We start from the raw sequence: 21,646 nt of genomic DNA, 5'->3' as shown, positions 1-21,646 counted from the left end.
GTGCTGACATCTCACTAAGATCAATGAGATGTATAAATGCTGCTCTGTCATTTTAAACGTGTTTATCAGTTTCTTTTTACTAACTTGTTACAATAATCTAGTGACCTGGTCTTCAACTGGTAGGTCAGGACCCACTAGCGGATCGTGGACTGATCTAAGGAGGATCACAACAGAAGCATGACCCCCATGCAAACACATAGAATCATAGAGTTGGAAGAGACCACAAGGGCCATCAAGTCCAACCCCCTGCCAAGCAGGAAACACCATCAGAGCACTCCTGACATATGGTTGTCAAGCCTCTGCTTAAAGACCTCCAAAGAAGGAGACTCCACCACACTCCTTGGCAGCAAATTCTACTGTCGAACAGTTCTTACTGTCAGGAAGTTCTTCCTAATGTTTAGGTGGAATCTTCTTTCTTGTAGTTTGGATCCATTGCTTTAGGTAAAAGATTAAGAAATGGGTTTGCAAATGCATGTTTGGGTTAAAAGTGGGTCTTGGGTCTGAAAAGGTTGAAGATAACTTGATGTAGTAGGAACTAGAATATCAGGGCCAAATAAACTAATGAGCAGAGTTTTCCTAAATGCATTCAGCAAGCAGAAACTGCCAGAGTTCACTCAAGTGTGGTGAGGGGGAAACTAAATGTACCTTGTTTTAATGTGTAGATAGTTGAGGTAGCTGAAAAATTTGTAGCTGTGATCACATTCTCCCTGTTTGAAGTGTCGATTTCAACTCTCATCAGTTTTTCTACGTCACTATGGAAGCTGCTGACCTCACCCGTTGGAAATGTTGCATTGGTTAAATGTCCATCAGAATCATACCTGGGAAGAGAAAGAATTAAAGAAAGATAAACATAAATATAAAATGTACTGAACAGATTTCTAGAGGAGGAGCCATTGCAGGTCGGCCGCATCTCTCAGGAGCTCCTGAAAGATGTAATTAAGTGGTGACTAATGGCAGAGATTATCTGCTGTTTTTGTCTCTGTTGAACAGAGATAATATTGGGATTAACTCCTAGATGCTCTAGATGAATTACTCACTGATGTGGAATTAAGAAATCCTATCAGACAGGTGAGTGGCCAGGAGTGGGAGTTACGATGTTGAAGAAGGAGATGGAATTCATGGAAGGAGGACTTTTTGTACAGCATGGAATCAACTCAGAAGAAAATGTGACCATGCCTCCTGCAATATTTTTTGGGAAAAAAGAATGGAAATACAGGAAATGGGGGTGGACCCTAAATGACAAGGATGGAAGACCATGGCAACAGGCATAGAATCATAGAGTTGGAAGAGACCACAAGGGCGATCGAGTCCAACCCCCTGCCAAGCAGGAAACACCATCAGAGCACTCCTGACATATGGTTGTCAAGCCTCTGCTTAAAGACCTCCAAAGAAGGAGACTCCACCACACTCCTTGGCAGCAAATTCCACTGTCGAACAGCTCTTACTGTCAGGAAGTTCTTCCTAATGTTTAGGTGGAATCTTCTTTCTTGTAGTTTGGATCCATTGCTCCGTGTCTGCTTCTCTGGAGCAGCAGAAAACAACCTTTCTCCTTCCTCTATGTGACATCCTTTTATATATTTGAACATGGCTATCATATCATCCCTTAACCTCCTCTTTTCCAGGCTAAACATGCCCAGCTCCCTGGAAGCTGCCCAATGGAACATGCCCAATGGAACTGGAAGATATGGATACTTTTTTGAGAATGTGAGTTAATGTCTACATAATTCATAATCATCTAGGAGTATTGTCTTATTATATAACAGCAAAGAAACTCATGAGGAATGAAGAATAAGGACTGATTGTCTTCTTAAATTTGGAGGTAAAGTTGTGAGGTTGGACCGGAGGAAGATTAAAGCTGACTCTTACATATACCAATAATTGGAGAACCTCTTTTGGACTTCTTGGATGGGAAGGAAAAGGAATGAACCTGAGATGCCTGAATTTAACTTAACATCAGCTAGCAGAGGGAGGAATAACTGGATATTACGCTGGATTGAATATTGGATTGTTATGAGGAACTTTTGCAGGCACAACTGACAGATGGATAGTTGCAAGTCACTTTTACTTCCCCCTCCCTCCCTCTTTCTCTCTTTCTGTTATTATTCTTATCTCTCTATCTGCTTGCTTATTTCTTGTTTTGTTTCTGTTTTTTATTGCATGTTGAAAAGTCTTAATAAAATTATATAATTTTTGTATATAAAGGCTTTTTCCAGACTTTTTAAAAGGCTTTTTTGTACACACACACGAACACTTTTTTCTTAATTTTTTATCCTAACATATCAGAGATATGTATGTAATTTGCTTTATTTAATCCACATCTCCAACATTTATCCAATCTGATTATATATATATATATATATATATATATGGGACGCGGGTGGCGCTGTGGGTAAAATCTCAGCGCCTAGGACTTGCCGATCGTCAGGTCGGCGGTTCGAATCCCCACGGCGGGGTGCGCTCCCGTCGTTTGGTCCCAGCGCCTGCCAACCTAGCAGTTCGAAAGCACCCCCGGGTGCAAGTAGATAAATAGGGACCGCTTACCAGCGGGAAGGTAAACGGTGTTCCGTGTGCTGCGCTGGCTCACCAGATGCAGCTTTGTCACGCTGGCCACGTGACCCGGAAGTGTCTTCAGACAGCACTGGCCCCCGGCCTCTTAAGCGAGATGGGCGCGCAACCCCAGAGTCGGACACGACTGGCCCGTACGGGCAGGGGTACCTTTACCTATATATATATATAATTTATAAAGTATTTACTTTGGAACAAGGGTTCTCTGCAGATACCCTGTTGTTGTAGAAGTTCCACCTTTGTGCCTTGCTGCCCACCATGATTTAGAGAAGACTTTTAGTTCACTAACAGCTCAATCCTACGTGCGCCTACTCAGAAAGAAGACCCACTGAGTTCAATGGACATTATTATGAGTAACTGTGTTTATCAGGATTGCAAGTCTAATACTTTAAGCTGGTTTATTTCCCGATGGGCTGCTATTCCATTTTTTATTTATTTAGCAAGGTTTATGTATCTCTTTATAAAAATAAAAACAATAAAACCTTTCAAAAGTTTGGATAAAATAGTATACTCATTTTTTTAAAAAAAAGATGACAAAAACAGTATCCAGATTTAATGGTTTTAAAATACTGATGCAGATGTTCAAATATGGCTTTTGTATTTCTTATCCTTTGTTTTATATACATCATCTTGGGCAACTTGTTGAAAAGACAGCATATAAATAATGCAATAATAATAATAATAAAATGAACAATTATCGTGCAAATTAATTGGACAAGGCTACTCACTAATATTAAGTAAATATTATTAATATTTTTTGCTATGATCTTCAGCCTACTCAGAATTTTTTGCAAGGTTTAGTGCAAAATGGAACATGATGCAGATGTACCACAAGAGGTCACTCTGCATCCAGGAAAAATAAAATAAAACAAAGTTGAACTACCAAATAACATCCACTTTAGAATTTCCTTATCTTGAAGAGCTGCAAATGCTCAAAAGGCATTGGGAATTCCCTTTTGGTCCAGTCCTCACCACCTACAGGGATGAAAATTTCCAGGCGTGAATCAAGAGTTGTGTACACAATTGCACCCGGCCCCAGGGGCTGCCATCTGCATGGATTATTTCTCCCAGCCAAGGTTGTACAGAGGGAATGAAGCACAGCAGGTCAGTGGGAAATGATGGCAGCTCCTCTGTGCCTCCTAGCAGAAAATCCAGCTGCTGAGCACAAGCTGTGCAGGTTTTTCCCCTGTTCAGTCAGGGTGTGTGATGGCTCTGGTTAGGGCCAAGTTGCCAAAGGTGAAGGCTTGCAGTCTTTTCTAGGGATCAGTCTTATGTGCCAGTAGCTGATATTCAGCTGGGGTAGCCTGGCTAGGCTGGAGGGCTGGAAACCATGCAATTCTGCCAGATTTCTTTCCAGACTCTGCCTGGCATATGAGGTTACACCTAGGAAATGCTGTAACCTTTTATCCTTTTGTATCCTGACTGGAATGAAGACACACCTATATTCCTACATTTCATCATGGGGAAGGGCTGGAAGATACAGTGGTACCTTGGGTTAAGTACTTAATTTGTTCTGGAGGTCCATACTTAACCTGAAACTGTTCTTAACCTGAAGCACCACTTTAGCTAATGGGGCCTCCTGCTACTGCCGTGCCGCTGGAGCACAATTTCTGTTCTCATCCTGAAGCAAAGTTCATAACCTGAAACACTATTTCTGGGTTAGCGGAGTCTGTAACCTGAAGCGTATGTAACCTGAAGTGTATGTAACCCGAGGTACCACTGTACCACATTACCATTTATGTTGGCTCCTGTTGTCTTTTCCCCTTTGATTTGACCTTGATCATCCCCTGCTTCACCAACTCTTTTGGGCATATTACAGTGGTACCTCAGGTTACATAAGCTTCAGGTTACATACGCTTCAGGTTACAGACTCCGCTAACCCAGAAATATTACCTCGGGTTAAGAACTTTGCTTCAGGATGAGAACAGAAATCGTGCTCTGGCGGCGTGGTGGCAGCAGGAGGCCCTATTAGTTAAAGTGCTGCTTCAGATTAAGAACAGTTTCAGGTTAAGAATGGACCTCTGGAACAAATTAAGTACTTAACCCGAGGTACCACTGTATTTGCAAACCAGAAAAACTGTAACAGGCAACACACACACACACACACACACACACACACACACACACACACAGAGCAATCAAGCATGCACCAGTCTAAATCTACTGTCTACAATAGAATGCTGCTTCTAAGCCTAGTTTCAGTGGACCAGACTCTCTAAGTAAGCTGGTTTTCGGTTTTGCAGGGCTCCTGAGCAAGATGTTATAGGCAGGTTCCCATCTTGGTCACCACGTCCCCTGCAACAAGCATAAGAACATAAGAAGAACCTATTGGATCAGGCCAATGGCCCATCTAGCCCAGCATCCTGTTCTTATGGTGGTCAACCAGATGCCTGTAGGAAGCCTGCAAGCATTACCCAAGCACAAGAGCACTCCTGCCACTCCCCAAGGATTCCTGCAACCAGTATTCAGAAGCACTACTGCCTCCAGAGGCAATTCCTTCTAGGCTAGTCTGTGCTGCTGCACAGAGGGAGAGGGCATTGCAACTGGCGGTTTCATGGCCAGAGGTAGGGTCCTTGCTAGGTCATAGACTTACAGCAGGTGCCTAGTCCTGGTCCTGAATGGGCCCACCTCCTTGCACCATTGCCCTCTTGCACTCCCTCTGAGCCGAAGGAAAGACAAGTGGAGGATGCTGACTCTTCTTGCTTTTCTTGGAGAGGGCAGCTGAGCACATCTCAACAGAGAGGAAGAGCAGGAGAAGAAAGAGCTATACTGGGAGCAGGGAGAGAGGTGTTGGCAGCTAACAGCCACTGCCTGGGTGTAGACCTTAGCAAGTCTCTAATGCTGCCATCTCTGATAACCTTGAATATGGCAGATTTACAGACTGTTAAGGTACTCTGCTCTCTTCTACTCAGTACATCTTATAAGTTTGCAATAGGGCCCCATTTTATTTATTTACATTCATATCCAGCCCTTATTTCAAGGAGATCAAGGTGGTATATGCACTTAATCCCCATCTCATTTAAACTTTACAACATCCCTGTGAGGTAGGCTAGGCTGAGGGTGACTAGCCTGAAGTCACCCAGTGAGCTCTGTGACTGAGTGGGGATTTGAACCCTGGTCTCCCAGATTTACATGGGAAGCGGGTGGCGCTGTGGGTTAAAGCCTCAGAGCCTAGGACTTGCCGATCGAAAGGTCGGCGGTTTGAATCCCTGCGGCGGGGTGCGCTCCCGTCACTCGGTCCCAGCGCCTGCCAACCTAGCAGTTCGAAAGCACTCTCGGGTGCAAGTAGATAAATAGGGACCGCTTACCAGCGGGAAGGTAAACGGCGTTCCGTGTGCTGCATTGGCTCGCCAGATGCAGCTTGTCACACTGGCCATGTGACCCGGAAGTGTCTGCGGACAGCGCTGGCTTCCGGCCTCTTGAGTGAGATGAGCGTACAACCCTAGAGTCTGGCAAGACTGGCCCGTATGGGCAGGGGTACCTTTACCTTTACCTCCCAGATTTGGGTCCTATGTACCACACATTGTCAGGAGATAACAGAGGGCAGGTTAAAATGACGTGTGTGTTGAGGGGGGCGGGGACGAACCAGGTTACAGAGGCATCCTGGTGCTCCTTGAAGGGAGGGCAGTATACAAATGTAATAAATCCAAAATAAATGAGCAGTACTTCAGGAGATACCACAGCTGCGTCTGCTCAAATATTGGCTCCTGTATAACTCTAAAAAAAGAAAGAAAGAAAAAAGCATAAGGAAGAATGTTTGTCCTCTAATGCATCTGGTCACCTTATACGTTGGGAATAACAGTAAAAAGCTGTGGACCACAGACCATAAATTGACCAGATGAAACCAACCTGACATCTCCCATTGATTTTGCTGCTTCAGCTCAATCCTACTTCTCATTGGAAGCTTAGAACAGGACAGGCTGTGAGCAATGGCTGAAATGGACAGGGCAGAAAAGGGAGATTTGCAAGCATGTGGAAGAGCAAGCCAGGGAGTCAAAAGGTTGCTTGCCTCTCCCCCAGCCCCTCCAGAGGACTTCTGTACCTTTAAGGAACATAAACAATAATCTCATCCTCTATATACCTAGTGGATCACTGTACTCTTCAGGACAAGGCATCCTGCACATACCATCTCACCAGGAGGTCTGTTCCTTATGATGTAGGAACCAGGTCTTTAATTGGCAGCACCTACTCTTCGGAACATCCCCTCCCCCATTACATATCAGGCAAACACTGTCTCAGTAAGCCTTTTTAATGCATATTGAAGAATTTCCTTTTTCAACAAGTCTTTTAAATGAATATTTTTATACCAGTCTGCAGCTGTATTGGATTTCAAATCTTTTTTAAAAATAATAATGAAATTTTTGTATATATTTCTTTCTTTTATTATTATTTAATCACTTGGAGATGTTTGCTAGGGAGCAATTCAAAAGCCAAAGGAAATAGGCAAATTAATGCCAGAGCAGATTATTCATCCAGTACTCTCAAGCGCAGTGGCAGTCCAAAGTTTTCCCCATCACCCTGCTACTCAAAAGGTAGCATCTGTCTCCCCCATTATTGACTTTCAGGAGAAATGTAAATACATTTCTCTTTTACCCTGCCTTGAAATTAGTAACTGGTTGGCTTTAAATGTTTTTAGATGGTTTAAAATTGTTTTTAAATCTTTTAAATATCTTTTTAGTTAATTTTAAATTGCATTAAAATGTTAAGAAGCATACCACCACACTTGCAGGCGGGATGTTTCTAAACTCCAATTGTTGGAGATCACAAGTGGGGAGAGCGCTCTGGTGCTCATGTCCTGCTTAAGGGTTTTCCTGGGGCACCTAGTTGGTGACCATGAAAACAGGAAGCTGGAAAAGCTGAGCCACTGGACTAACCCAGCAGGGCTTTTCTTATGTTATTCACAAAGGGAATCCACATGATCTGATAACAGAATCCATGGCATGTCTAGTCAGAAATAAGATCTGCTGAGCTCTGTGGGACTTTGTTTTTTGTCAGGTGAAAAAGGACAGGATCGCAGCCTCAGCTAATGGTTCTTAGATGCACAGTTCTATGCTAGCATACCCAGGCAAACAAAATTAGGTAACTTCCCCTAATCCCAACCCTGCAAATTCTCAACACTGTGAAACATTTAGGACTGCACCCAATGTTTCTCTGTTTGCTACCTAGCGTGAAAGTTCTGCAGTGGAAGAGTTTAAAGGCAGCGAAACAAATTAGTCCAAAGCAACAGCTGCATTAGGGGAGGCTTGTAGTGCAATAGCTCATTTAGTTTGCGCAATTAGTTGTGCAACCATCTTTGGTAATGTGTTTGTGATTTCCCCTGTGCAATAATGTTCCACCAGTACAACGTTTATACACCACTAAATGTCTTTAACTAAGCACTACATTGGATACAACCCTTATCTTGCAAATTTTACTATTTTGCGTAACATGTTTTCGTTTAGTTAGTCATGGGGGGTGGGCATAAGCTACACTCGGCATAAAAGCTATGCCTTCGAACACTGGAAGTTTGGAAGTTTTGGAACTGAAGTTTTGGAAGTTATCTGTGGAAATTTGATTCTGCCTCCAGGCACAATTCAAAGTGTTGGTGCTGACCTGTAAAGCCCTAAACGGCTTAGGCCCTGCATACCTGAAGGAGCATCTCCACCCCCATCATTCAGCCTGGACACTGAGATCCAGCTGTGAAGGCCTTCTGGCAGTTCCCTCATTGCAAGAAGTGAAGTTACAGGGAACCAGGCAGAGGGCTTTCTCGGTCGTTGCGCCTGCCCTGTGGAATGCCCTCCTGTCAGATGGAGATAAACAACTATCTGACTTTTAGAAGGCAGCCCTGCATAGGGAAATTTTTACTGTGTTTTAAATTGTTGGAAACTGCCCAGAATGGCTGGGGTAACCCAGTCAGATGGGCAGCATATAAATATAATAATAATAATAATAATAATAATAATAATAATAATAATAATAATTCCATCTATCCCTCTGGTAGTTCAGCCACCATTTCCCATCTATATCCAAGAATAGCTTCCAAGGGCCCCAAACTCTGGCTTGGATCCAACACACTGTGATTGGAAAGAAAAAAATGTGAATTCTTACTAAATGCTAAACGACTTATCATGGTGCAGTGCCACAACTAAGATGCTTGGGGAAAATGATCTCTGAAAATTCTAGTATAACCTATCCTGCACTACTCAATGTGCGAATCAGAACTTATTAATTCACTAGCTTCAGTCATTCCTGAATTTAATGCATGACTGAAAAAAATTACATCGAAGTACATTTAGGAATGTATCTTTGAGAGAAAATATTCTAAATGTGTATGTTGAGTTTAAGAATTTATGTTTAAATGCAAATGTTCGTGTGGATTTAGTTATAAACACAGATGAGTACAGAAATGTGATGTTTATCATGGGTAAACACATGCAAAAGTGACATGGGATTATATTTCTTATGCATATTCTATGATAAAGCACCTATGTGAAAAGTACTGGACTTCAATTCCCATCAGCCTCAGTCAGCATGGCCAATCCCCAGGGATGATGGGAAATGTAGTTCAATAGCATATAGCTTCCCCATTGCTAAGTTACATAGTTCTTATGTGTAGACTGATCTAATGCATCCAAGCAAGCCACACCCCAGCTTTCCTCCAAGCAGTTCAAGGTGTTGTACATGGCTCTTCTCTCCTATTCTATCTGTGTGAGATAGGATAGGCTGAGATATAGTGACTGGCCCAAGGTCACCCAGTGGCTGGGTGGGGATTTGAACCAGGGACACTCTAATCAATAAACCATAATGCCTCTCCATATGCCAATCCCTGTGGACAATTTCCAGCCTTTATTTGCCCAACCCTGGTCACAACAGGGATTGCATTATAGTATGAAAAAGGTGCTGAGGAAGTATTTTAAGTACCTTGAACAGCTCAATACATCAAGGACTGCCTCTCCTCATACAAACAGACTCAGATCCTGTGATTATCATCTGAGGCCCTTCATTGAGTGTCTCCCCCACAAGAGCTCTGGAGAGTGACAATATGAGAATGGCCTTTTTTGTGGTGGCTCCCCATTTGTGGAATGCTCTCCCCAGGTAGGCACTCCTCGCACCCTCATTACAAATGTGATGTTTTGGGGGGGCGGGTTTATTGGGTTGTTGTTTTTGTTTTGGTTATGTATTTTGTGGTTTTATATTTTGATTTTATTCTGTGAACCACCCTGAGACCTCTGGGTAAAGGCATCAAGCAAAAAAGTTTATCTTCAACCTAGAGTTTGGCTGAATCTATAGCCTGTGAAAGGAGGGTTATCGGCTTGCTTTGCTTTTGTTTTATTATGTATTTTGTGTTTTCATTTTGAATTTTTATGTTGTGTACCACCCTGTGATCTTTGGAAGAAGGGTGGTATACAAATTTAATTTAAAAAATAAGTCTCTCAAAAAGAGCTTTTGCAAAGTTTCATAAAGTCGTGAGAGTTGTTATACCTATTCCCCACACAGAGCTATACTTCCCAATGTAGCTAAACAGTCAATCCTTCTTCCCAGGGATCTCTGGGAATTGTAGCTCTGTGATAGTACCCTAACAACTCTCAGCACCCTTCATGAATTAAAGCTCCCAGGATTCTGTTTTTAGGGGGAGGCATCGTCAGGGTCCCCTCCAGCTTTACAATTCTACGATTCCATGACTGTTTAAAGTGGCATGATATGGCTTTAAATGTATTGTGCAGATGAGGCATTAAAAATATTTGAAGGTCACTTACTCATAAACTGTTGTCCATCCATACTCATTGCTTTTGGTGGCTAGAAGACCTGTGGTGCCAGGATAAGTCATGAGAGCTAGATTGTAGCCCTGGGCATAAACTCTTTTGAGAATCCCATTGCTACTTATGGTCAGCCAGTATACTTGACCTCCAGGCATCACTAGCCAGAGAGGCAAACCACTGGCATCTCTGCGAATATGAACTGAATTCCCATTGCTGTTGGTAATGGTGCCAAGATCGCCTTCCCCGTTGTATGTGAAATTGTACATGAAGTCCCTTGTAATCAGATTGAGTGTGTGCAAGTGAGTCCCATTGCTGGTGAACTGATACAGTTCCTGGTCTGCTGGGGATGCAACCTCATAAATATTCATGTCATTGAGATGAGCCTTATTCCGACTGACTGCACGGATACGGATGTTGCCAAGGTCAGCTACATACAAGGTGCCGTCAGGAGATACAGCCAGAGAAGAGGGAGCTTTCAGTTTTGCGTCTTTAGCGAACCCACCATCACCTGCAAAACAACAGGGAGCAACTTTATTAAATCTGCACCTGATATGATTTACCAAACAAAAATAAGAACTCGCCCGACTTAATATTTTTAAAACTGTAAACCAATATTTTGCTCCAACAGATTTGTTTCCCATTATCTTAAGCAAGTACAATTCTTAATCGGCACAGTTGAAGAATGGACACAGGAGATATAGATGCTTCAGTTACCCTAATAGTTGTAAATCCACAGTGCTGTTGGCTGGGCAGAGCTACTACATTTCAAGTTCCCAGGGCACAAAGAAGGTCACGGACAAATATGCTCTCCTCTGCAAAATTCACGCCTTCTTGAATCAAAATCCATTCGTGAAGTAAGCAATGGGAATACAGTCAAAAGCTAAAAAACTGAGTTTGTTGCATTTCATAAAGTCCAGTAGAGTATATGTAAAATGGTTTTAAATACGAGCTAAAGGAGATAGATACAGACTTATCAGAGCTTATAGCAGGCTCACTGAAATCAAAGGGACTTAAATTAGTCATCACTAACTGAAGTCCCATTGATTTCAATTGGTCTATTAAGTTTAGATCCGACCCATTGTGTTTAGGTTTGCTGTACCAGAACTGAATTATTTTGTCACTGATGAACATTTAAGACTTGCTTGGCCATTTAGCAGCTGCCTCCCAGGCAGTTTCTTCCATCAATGCAGGAATGTAATGAAAGAAAAGACCCAGAACTTTCCAATGCTATCAAGATTATAAAGGTGCAGTAACTTCTGTGTCAAGAATGGCTTGCCCTAGGTTCTGAACCACTGAGGAAGCTCATGGAAGATGAAAGTCTATGTCTTCAGGCAGACCTATCTTCCCATGAGTTCATAGGCTATTTTATCTGTTTATGATAGCCTGTCTTCTAGGGGTATGAACTGGGTTCAGCCACATCCTGAATCCTGAGCTGGAGGAATATGCCTTGGAGGTTGTTAGAGGTGAAGTGGGAATGATGTTTCTTCAACCTGCAGACAAATTACCCACAAACGATAATGGGAGACTAGAATATTCCTTATTTACATACTCCAAAACTGTTCAAGATACTCGTGGGAAAATACTTCATTTATTCTTCTGAAATTTGGCAGTATTCATTTTACACCCCCACTCATGCAAGGAGGGCAAAGCTAGCCTGAAAATGGCATCTTATTCTGCCCCAAAATAAATAAGCCAGGGATATGTCATTAAAACAAAAAAAGGAGAAAATATTTAAAGGTGCCCAGCACACACAAAAATACTGGACCTATCTGACTGAAACTTTGTGGACTTTATCCAACATGCAGGGGCCACCAAGTCTGCAGATTAACAAAGCGGACTCAGAAAGAAGTAAAGTCAAATTGGCCAGGCTATAAAGCATTTCAAATTGAGAGTTCTTTCCAAAGCACCAAGTCAAGGTTTGAATCTAATAATGTGGTTGTTGCCCACACCTATTTCAAGTAGGCAGTAGAAGTTTTATTTCAGTGTTTGCAGTACTCTCAAGTCCAACCACGCATTACTACCGATTAGCCAGCACAAAGATCCCATACACATGCATGTTGAGATCTTCAGCTGAGGCCCTCCTGGCTAGCTGCAACCAGTTGAAATCCATTCTGTGACAACCTTTCTGTTGTGGCACCCAGTTTTATGGAATCACTCCCCTCCCCTGTAATAAGAAAAGCACTGAGTCTGAGAAGCTTTTAATGCTTGCTAAAGATCTGTTTGTTCACCCAGGCATTTGCTGACTGTTAATGCTAAGCATTTAGAGGAAATGAGCTAATGCACTGTTGCTGTTGTTGTTTTGGGCCCCCCCCCTTCATTTTAATCAGTTACATTTCTTAGAAACTTGTTTGCAATGTTATGAAATGTCCTGTAATCAGTCATGAAGGGCAGTGCAGAAATGTTTTAAATAAAATAAATAAAATAAAAGGTCCAGAAGAGGATAATCAGAAAAGGGGAGCCCTGTGTCATCATGCTTCCTCAGGGTACAGGTGTCTTATATATGCCTCCAAACATGCATGTTGTCAACTATTTTTTCTTTGTCCCACCCATCAGCCTCCTGTGGCATCATTTAGCAATTTGATTGTCTTACAACAGCATCTGCATGCTTAACAAAAAGCATGTGAAAGTTGTTCTGAATCACTATGCATCCCACCCCATCTCCAGGCAGACCTTGTAAAACATACACACTACAAATTATGGTGATGCTAGGCAAGATTAGTCACCCAATATCTTATGCTGGTTAATCTTCCTCATTTTGATATAAAGCCTAAAATGACATGAGATACATCATTTGCCATTCACCAGGTGATGCTCAAGGATGAACAGCTTCTGTTACATGAATGCTTATGTACTTCATCATTTGGAATAAGGAACAGGAAGAGGAAAAACCAGTTGGGGACCCAGGAAAAATGAAGACTGGACACTTGTGCAGAAACACTAAAAAGGTAGAAATTTGCACGTGGAACAAGGATGGAGGAGAATTTTGTTTGACCTGAATTTTTAAGCAGATCAACTGGATTTACACTTCCTGCATTAATATGTAAACATTTGCACTGTGCACTTCTCTGAATTTTGCAATGCACTTTTGGTTCCAAAATATGTGTACAAATAATGTGTATTTTATGGGGCGAGAAGGGTACAAAGATTACTATTTTATAGGGAAATGCATATAAAAATATGCAGGAATCCATATTTTAGTGGAGGGGTTTGGTAAGTGAATTTTTCAAGTTTTTTTTTTTTTAACAACCCAGGGAATAAGGGGTGGAATAGACTTGTGTTTACATGCATGTAAAACTGGCACAGTATGGGAGTAGATGGATCCATACATCCATTGTGTGGGATAAAAATCATATTTGCACTGATTTTGAATGGGTGCCCTTCCATTTTTGCAGGATAGATTGTGCATTCAGATCCTTACCAGTGTTGGAGTCTATGCATGTTAAGTGCAGAAGTAATGATCAATGCAGGGAGATCAAACAGGGTTATGAATATCTGTCAATTTACCGTAATTTTATCACAGTTCCTTATCTTTCCAATCTTAAAAGTGAGCACATTTCCATATCAGCTTGCAATTTATTTATTTAATTAATTCCTCAGGTAATCTGTCAGCATTTTAGTGTTAATATGCACGTTTAATATGTGGCTTTGACTAAAATACACATTTTTGCAAAGCAGTTTTTCTTCATGCATTTTATATGTTATTCTCATCAATATATGTATTAGTTATGCATGCCTTGCCCTAGTATAAGCATTTTATTCAAACATTACTTGGCTGAAGATCTGCAAAATTCAGAGAAGTGTAAATTTCAAAGGGTGGCTGTGTTTCAGTTCACACACTGTTTTAGAAAATGTGAATTAGGTATAATTCACATATAAATGTGAATTGAATCAATTTCCCCCTCATCCTTTGATGTAATGCCAAAAAGCATGATCCTAATCCCTCTCTGTACATTTCCATCCAGCATGACCATCAACATAGGACTCAGGATTTCTTGTGACGTTAATCTCACAGTCCTAATTTCATTACCACTTCCATTAGCAGACACATCATTTTGTAGATGACAAGGGATTTGTCATGGTCCTTTTTGCAGGTGATTTTGCAGACCTGAAAAATGAGTAAAATCACAGAAACAAAGAACTGGAAGGGACCTTGTAGGTCACGTAATCTACACCACCTTACATGCATGATCTGAAAAGCAGGATGAAACTACAGCATCCTTAGCAGACATTTATCCAGCTTCTGGTTAAATATCTCTGGCAAGGGAGAACCTATTACCTTCCAAGGTAGACCGTTTCACTGTCAAACAGCTTGCACTGATAGGACCCCTCTCCTCACATTTACCCAAAATCTGCTTCCCCATTGGTTCTAATTACGGAGAACAAGTTTAATTTATGTTATAAATAATGCTACAATAATGGAACTCCCTGTTTATTAATTCAACATGTAGAAAAGAAGCAGCACAACTAATTATTGAATCTTCATATCTCTGAATTTCTCTTAAGAATGATCAGTAGGATCTGAAATGTGTTGGATTAATACACATCTCTTTTGTCTACCCTGTTGCCTATTGCTCCTGCTTCCAGTTCTTTTATCTTCTATATGACAGGTTTTTAGATAGCACTAGCTGTCAATTGGGGACCTGGGTGGTGCTGTGGGTTAAACCACAGAGCCTAGGCTTGCTGATCAAAAGGTCGGCGGTTTGAATACCCGCGACAGGGTGAGCTCCTGTTGCTCGGTCTCTGCTCCTGCCAACCTAGCAGTTCCAAAGCACCTCAAAGTGCAAGTAGATGCACTTTGGTACATAGGTACCGCTCTGGCGGGAAGGTAAAAGGCGTTTCCGTGCGCTGCTCTGGTTTGCCAGAAGCGGCTTAGTCATGCTGGCCACATGACCCGGAAGCTGTACGCCGGCTCTCTTGGCCAATAAAGCGAGATGAGTGCCGCAACCCCAGAGTCGGTCACGACTGGACCGAATGGTCAGGGGTCCCTTTACCTTTAGCTGTCAATTAGCTACTAGGCTAAGCTCAAGGCTCTGGTTTTGGTGGAACTAGACAACCTATAAAATCATCTCACAAGCTACATAGACAAGTAATCACTGTGTTCTGCAGGAGAGAGCATTCTGCAAATGCTGTACTATCACGAGGTGCATTCTACATGGTATTTAGTGTGGCACCTTCTCTATCACCATTTGATTCTATAAAAGCATTTTAAAATAACTGTTTCTAGATATGCAACTGTTTTATATATGTTATATTGTAAATGCTTTGGGATGCCTAATGGGAAGCGATTACTGTATTTTTCCATCTATAAGATGTCCCCATGTATCAGATGCCCCCTATTTTGGAGGACACAGATTTAAGAAAATGGCCTTGGCACTATCCATGTATAAGATGCCCCCTAATTTTTGACATAATTTATTAGGGGGGAAATCTAGTCTTACACATGGAAAAATACGGTAATTAGTGAGCCAGTGTGGCATAATGGTTAGGGTTAGACTAGAACCTGGGAGAGCAGGAGGTTCACAATCCCCACTCAGCCATGAAGTTCACTGGGTGACCTTGGGCTAGTCGCCATCTCTTAGCCTAAATGGGGATGAAGATAACCATGTACACCACACTGAGATCCTTGGAAGATAAAAGTGGTACATAAATCAAAATAATAATAATAATAATAATAATAATAATAATAATAATAATAATTGAATGGTACTATGATGTCTCCTCTTAGTCTTCTTTAGGCTAAACACATCCAGATAATTAAACCATTTGTTTACATGCCCTTTATTACTCTCTTTCCCCTCCTTTGGACACACGATGGTTTGCAGCTCCCCATTCTAAACTATGTCCTCTCTCTCCTGCTGCTATTGGATTAGTTCAGGGGTAAGCAAACTTACCACGCCTCGGGCTGGTGTCTCCAGCGCCGATCACACGGCAGGCTGGAGGGCGAGGGAGCGCATGCCCATACGTGTACAGACACGCTATATCTGGTGCACTTCCAGGTCGGAGGAGCACTGGAAATAGCTTGTGTGAATGTGCACGGGCCTCCTCCAACCCGCATGTGCACCGGAAATAACACTTGTGCAGGCGCACAAGCTATTTCCGGTGCTGCTCTGACCTGGAAGTGGCCAGCCGTGCAGTGCAGCGCCGGTAAGAACGGACAGCGGCAGTGGGTGCTGCTGCGGGCTGGATAAATGAGTCCCTCGGGCCTTATCTGGCCTATGGGGCTTTGTTTGGGGACCCCTGGATTAGTTGACTAAAGCACCATAAAATGAATCAACTGCCCTTTCCTCATCCCCATTTCCTAATGAAGTTTTTTGAGCATGAACATTAGACTGACATACGGGAGGCATACTCATTTCAGCATGAGGGTAATATCCAAGCTGGCTAATTGTTTCATTTTGCACACAGCTCAATCCAATCCTATGGATATGATAATGTGGCTCATACTGACCTGAAACCTGTTTTGAGGCACGTCAACAGTGCCCTGTGCAAGAAGTATTGCATTGCACAGCAGAGATGATGACTGCACTACTGTTGCATGAATCTGTCCTCACAGTACCATAGGATCATGGTATCCAACCATCTGAATATTCAAACTGCGAACAGTGGATGCCAGAATGAAGATTGAAGGGAAAATGTGGAAATGTAAAATGCACAGACATGATAGCTTGAAATAGGATTTTTACATACTTTTATGAATTCTTTGGGATTTCCTCTCCTTCAGAAATTCAGATTTCAAAGCTTTTGAGGGCAGTGTTTTCTTTGTGGAGATCAGAGGGACGAACTGTTACATCAAACTAAAAGTCTTCAGCTCAGTGGCAGAGCATAAGCTCTGCATGCAGAAGGTCCCAGGTTCAATCCCCAGCAACTCCAGGTTGCAATAGGAAAGACCCACGTGTTTGTTTTTTAAAAACATTTTAAAAAAACTTGAAATGTAGGTCCACTTCTACAGACAGTGTAGACAACAATGAGCTAGATAGACCAAGGGTCTGACTCTGTATTATAGAATTAGGTAATTTATATACCACTTCTTAGTTCAAAGAAGTCTCTATGTCAAGGATGGTGACCTTTTTGGTTCTGTGGGCCACATCCATATCAGGATCTAGCCTTGTGGGCGACATCTGACATGTGGGAAGGCTGCCTACCTGCAATCACCTGATGTCCCAATGACATCAAGCAATTGGGTGCTTTGAGGTCCTGAAGTTGAGGACCTGAGTATTTTTGTCTGGCTGGACTATTATTATTATTAATTGAATTTATATACAGAACTATGTCATTGAACTATGATAATGCTTCATGTTTGCCTGGATGGAGGACAGAGAGGAGTTAGTATGTAGAATCTAGCGTATTGTACAAAGTTAACATTTACATTCCCTGCTCTATCAACTTTTGCCTCTGGCTCCATCTACCACTGATGTGTCTCTTGGAAGGCTGCCCAGAAGGGAAAGCAGCCATTGTACGAGAAGATTCTGCACCCTCGTTTAATACGTACCAGAGAAACAGTCACAATTGGGGTCAATCTTACAGTCACAATCCGATGGAGCTCCAGCTATGATGGAGATTTCACCATTAGTTGTAACCTGTTGGATGCGGTTGATCTTCCTTTCATCAGTCTCGGCAATGTACAGCACTCCACTGTGAGATACGCCTATGGCTCTTGCCGACTCAAGTGTGGAATGGATTGCCACTTTGCTGACCAAAACGTGATCTATGCCTGGCACCTGGCAGTGAATAGGTCGGCCTGCAATAATGCGCACTTGCTGATTTTGAGAAATTTGCAGCACAATGTTATTGTCCAGAACATATAACGAATTGTCAAGTGGGTTGACAGCAAGGTCTGTTGGCCATTCCAAGCGGACCTGCAAAAAAAAAAGGAACAAAGCAAGAGTCAAAGAAGTAGTTTCTCCATGGTTTCCACTTTTGGCCAAGTAGGATGCTTGTGTGCCTGTGGGTGAAATCAGGTCAGTGAAGCACAAGCCAAAGTTGTGGACAGTCAGTATGGCGTACTGGTTAGAAAGCTGGACTAGGACGTGGGAGATCCAGGTTCAAATTCCCACTCAGCCATGGAAATTACCGAGAGGAAAGATTGTATGCCATCTGGACGAAAGATGGGTGTGTGTGTGTAATAATAACATAAATAAACTCTCTTCCAGTTGACACTCTTTTGAGCCCTTGATCTTGACTCAAATTTGTCCAATGCCCAGGCCCAGACTTTGGGGATGAAGTCCAAGGTACCACTAAGCAGTGTAAGCTGGAGGGCCCTCAACACAGCAGGATGTTTTATAAGGCCAGCCCTCTCATTAGGATGAGTGAGACAGTTGCCTCAGGCAGCAGTTGCTGAGGGACAGGGAGTGATGGTAAAGTGATGAAGGACAAATCTGTGCATGCCCTGTCCCACCTAAGTGAGCTGAATACTCTCAGGTGTGGAAGAGGATGCTATCCCATTGCCGGTACTGAAGTAAGATTCACTTGCCAGCCTGGTTGGAGACATCTCATCCTTTGCCTCAGGAAGAAAAATGTCTTGGGCTAACTCTGCTAACTTGCCATATTTTGAAATAAATGAAGACAGAACACATTACTCTTAGTTATGCCTTTTCTGGACTTATTTTCTGGGTTGTGAGGTACTGTACAAAAGGAGCAGATCTGCTTATTGCATGAGCCTAACTTTGATTTCAGGAACCCAGGGTGGTCATTATGATTACAGAGATTATTCTTCCTACTAAACTTTGATATAAACACCACAATGGGCCCCAATGGGCCCATGAAAATGGGCATCTGGATGGTTGACAGCTCTCTGACAGCAGGACCAAAGGAACCCTCTAGGCAAGAGAAATCTGGTTACTTCCTCTTCTCATTAAAAGCAGGGAAAAGAGAATTTATCCCCATGACCCACTGAAGCCTGTGCTGGAACAACACAGAAGTTTTGGTTAATTGGGAATGAAAGCTTATTATCTTGGTCCATTGATATCTTTGGGTAACTTCTGAATATACGTGTTCCCTGATCAGAGTTCAGAGCTACCTATGTTTCTCTTTGATTAAAATGAGGAGCAGCTGTTCATGGAAAAGTGTTCCAATTATAAACTAGGAAAGACTGAGTGAAAGTGTGTGTGTGTGTGGGGGGATCTAAAATATGAACTGGGCACTTCAAGGTTGAGCAGAATGATGTCTTTCCCTGATGTCCAATACTCAAGTGTGTGCCTTTGCGTTAAACTCAAATGTGAACATGAATCTCTTAGAGTGAAAGGACACCACTTTTAATCAATGTATAATTTCAGAGTTAAGCAAGTAGGTCCGGATAAATTTTTGGCTGTTTTAAGTTAAAATACAACACTCCTCTCTATTTCCTCCCTTTTTATTCTATTGTGAGTTTGTTGCTGAAAGGTTGACATTGCATGGTCCCACTGTGAGAGCTTTGACTTCAAGAGAGAGGGGGCTGGGTGGCCCATTTTTTTGAATGTCCCAAAAGTATGTTTGCGAAATTAGAATATAATGTTTCCTTTAAATTATATATTTTCCCCATTGTAGGATTTTACTTTGCAGCATTAGAGAAACTGAGAAAGGAGGAAAGTTAATTTGCAACCTATCTAAGCCAAAAACCAAATGGTTTCAAGGTGGCTCTTCTTGGCTTGGGTATAATTTTTGACCTAGTTTTGATAAGGGAAGCAGAAGGATTCAATAATGAAAATTAAAGGAAAAGGAACAAAGAAGGCTCAGAATTGTTATGTAAGTCATAATTAATAAAGGCCTAATTTTTAATGAGGAGTAATGTGATTGAGCATAGATATAAAAAAAAACCAACAACCAAGCAGTGTGGTTGGAGATTTGAAATGAGAAAGGTTTTATGTTAGGGAAACACACAAAGAAGTAGAATTGGGGTTTTTTTTGGGGGGGGGGGTGAGGCTTCTGTCTGTCTTTCTCTGGATGCTTCCTTACAGCTTTCCTCCCCCTATACCAACAGCACCTTTCCTGAAAGCGTGGAGATGTTAGGAGACAGGAAGAGCTCCCTTTTCTATTTTTCTTTTCCCTAATCCACATGGATCATTTTTGCTTCATCATTAAGTGGGGATTTGAACCTTGGGATCCTCAGCCCTAGGCCTTGTCTGCACTATGCATTTAAAGAAGTATCATACCTCAAAAAGCCCTAGGAACTGTAGTTTGTTAAGGGCCCTGGGAGGTGTTAAGAGATCCCTATTCCTCTCACAGAGCTACAATTCCCAGAGTTCCTTGGGAAGGGGGGTCAACTCTTAAAACACTCTGAAAAAGCTGTAGCTTTGTGAGAGGAATATGGGGCTTCCTAATAACTCTGAGGACGCGGGTGGTGCTGTGGTCTAAACCACAGAGCCTAGGGCTTGCTGATCAGAAGGTCGGTGGTTCTAATCCCTGCGACGGGGTGAGCTCCCATTGCTCGGTCCCTGCTCCTGCCAACCTAGCAGTTTGAAAGCACGTTAAAGTGCAAGTAGATAAATAGGTACCACTCTGGTGGGAAGGTAAAAGGCATTTCCGTGCACTGCTCTGGTTCGCCAGAAGCGGCTTAGTCATGCTGGCCACATGACCTAGAAGTTGTATGCCGGCTCCCTCTGCCAGTAAAGCAAGATGAGCGCCACAACCCCAGAGTCGGCCACGACTGGACCTAATGGTCAGGGGTCCCTTTACCTTTAATAACTCTAAGCATCCTTAACAAACCAGAGTTCTGAGGATTCTTTGGGGAAGTCATGACTGTTTAAAGACGTATGATACTGCTTTAAATATATAGAGTAGGTGAGGTCTAAGTATGATGCTTTGAAAACTTAACACAATGGAATAACTGCTTGCTTATATCCATCAAGCAATTTAGCAGCTTCTTACTCATGCCTGTTGTGTGATCTGTGACAGCAAACAGGGTGGCTACAGAAATGTACAAAGTGCTTAGGGGTCATTAATTTCCTGCTGTAATTAAGGCTTTTTTGAGGGGGAATAATTATTTGAGTGCCAAAAGAACACCATTAGTGCAACATGGATACATTTTCCCATTGTGTTTGTATGAAAACACTGATAGCAAACAGAATTTATTTTTCTCTGACATTCAAGCATGTTAGTTCCACAGCATCCCCTATTAAGGTGGGCAAATTATTATCCTTCGAGCAACTCATGCAAATAAGCAAAAACAAATCCTGTCAGGCAACATCAGTCACAATTTTTCCATAACATGCTTGCTGCTGTTCAAGTTGTCATAAGCAGTGTGGGCAAGCTGAAAATGCTGGTCAAGAGGCACCAGCAGTGTAATATATTATTATTTCCACACGAATAAAAATGTTTGGAAAACAATATATTCTGACATAAGACAAGTGTTGCTGGTCCCATATGAA

At 42.2% G+C, this 21,646-nt stretch overlaps 1 protein-coding gene across 14 annotated transcripts in view; it reads right to left on the bottom strand.

Moving 5' to 3' along the window:
- TENM1 (teneurin transmembrane protein 1) overlaps positions 1-21,646 on the bottom strand; it is a 372,670-nt gene that overhangs the window by 33,228 nt on the left and 317,796 nt on the right. For all 14 annotated transcript variants that reach the window (XM_083423250.1, XM_083423251.1, XM_083423261.1 and 11 more), the window contains 3 exons: positions 17,794-18,160; positions 10,302-10,812; positions 646-818 (listed from right to left, as the gene is read on the bottom strand). In XM_083423250.1, coding sequence (XP_083279376.1) covers positions 646-818; positions 10,302-10,812; positions 17,794-18,160 — 1,051 coding nt within the window. The remainder of the gene's footprint in view (positions 1-645; positions 819-10,301; positions 10,813-17,793; positions 18,161-21,646) is intronic.

The sequence above is a fragment of the Podarcis tiliguerta genome (assembly GCF_965153285.1).
Source record: "Podarcis tiliguerta genome assembly, chromosome: Z".
In the NCBI taxonomy this organism is placed as follows: Eukaryota; Metazoa; Chordata; class Lepidosauria; order Squamata; family Lacertidae; genus Podarcis; species Podarcis tiliguerta.
This window is presented reverse-complemented; position numbering and strand designations above follow the sequence as displayed.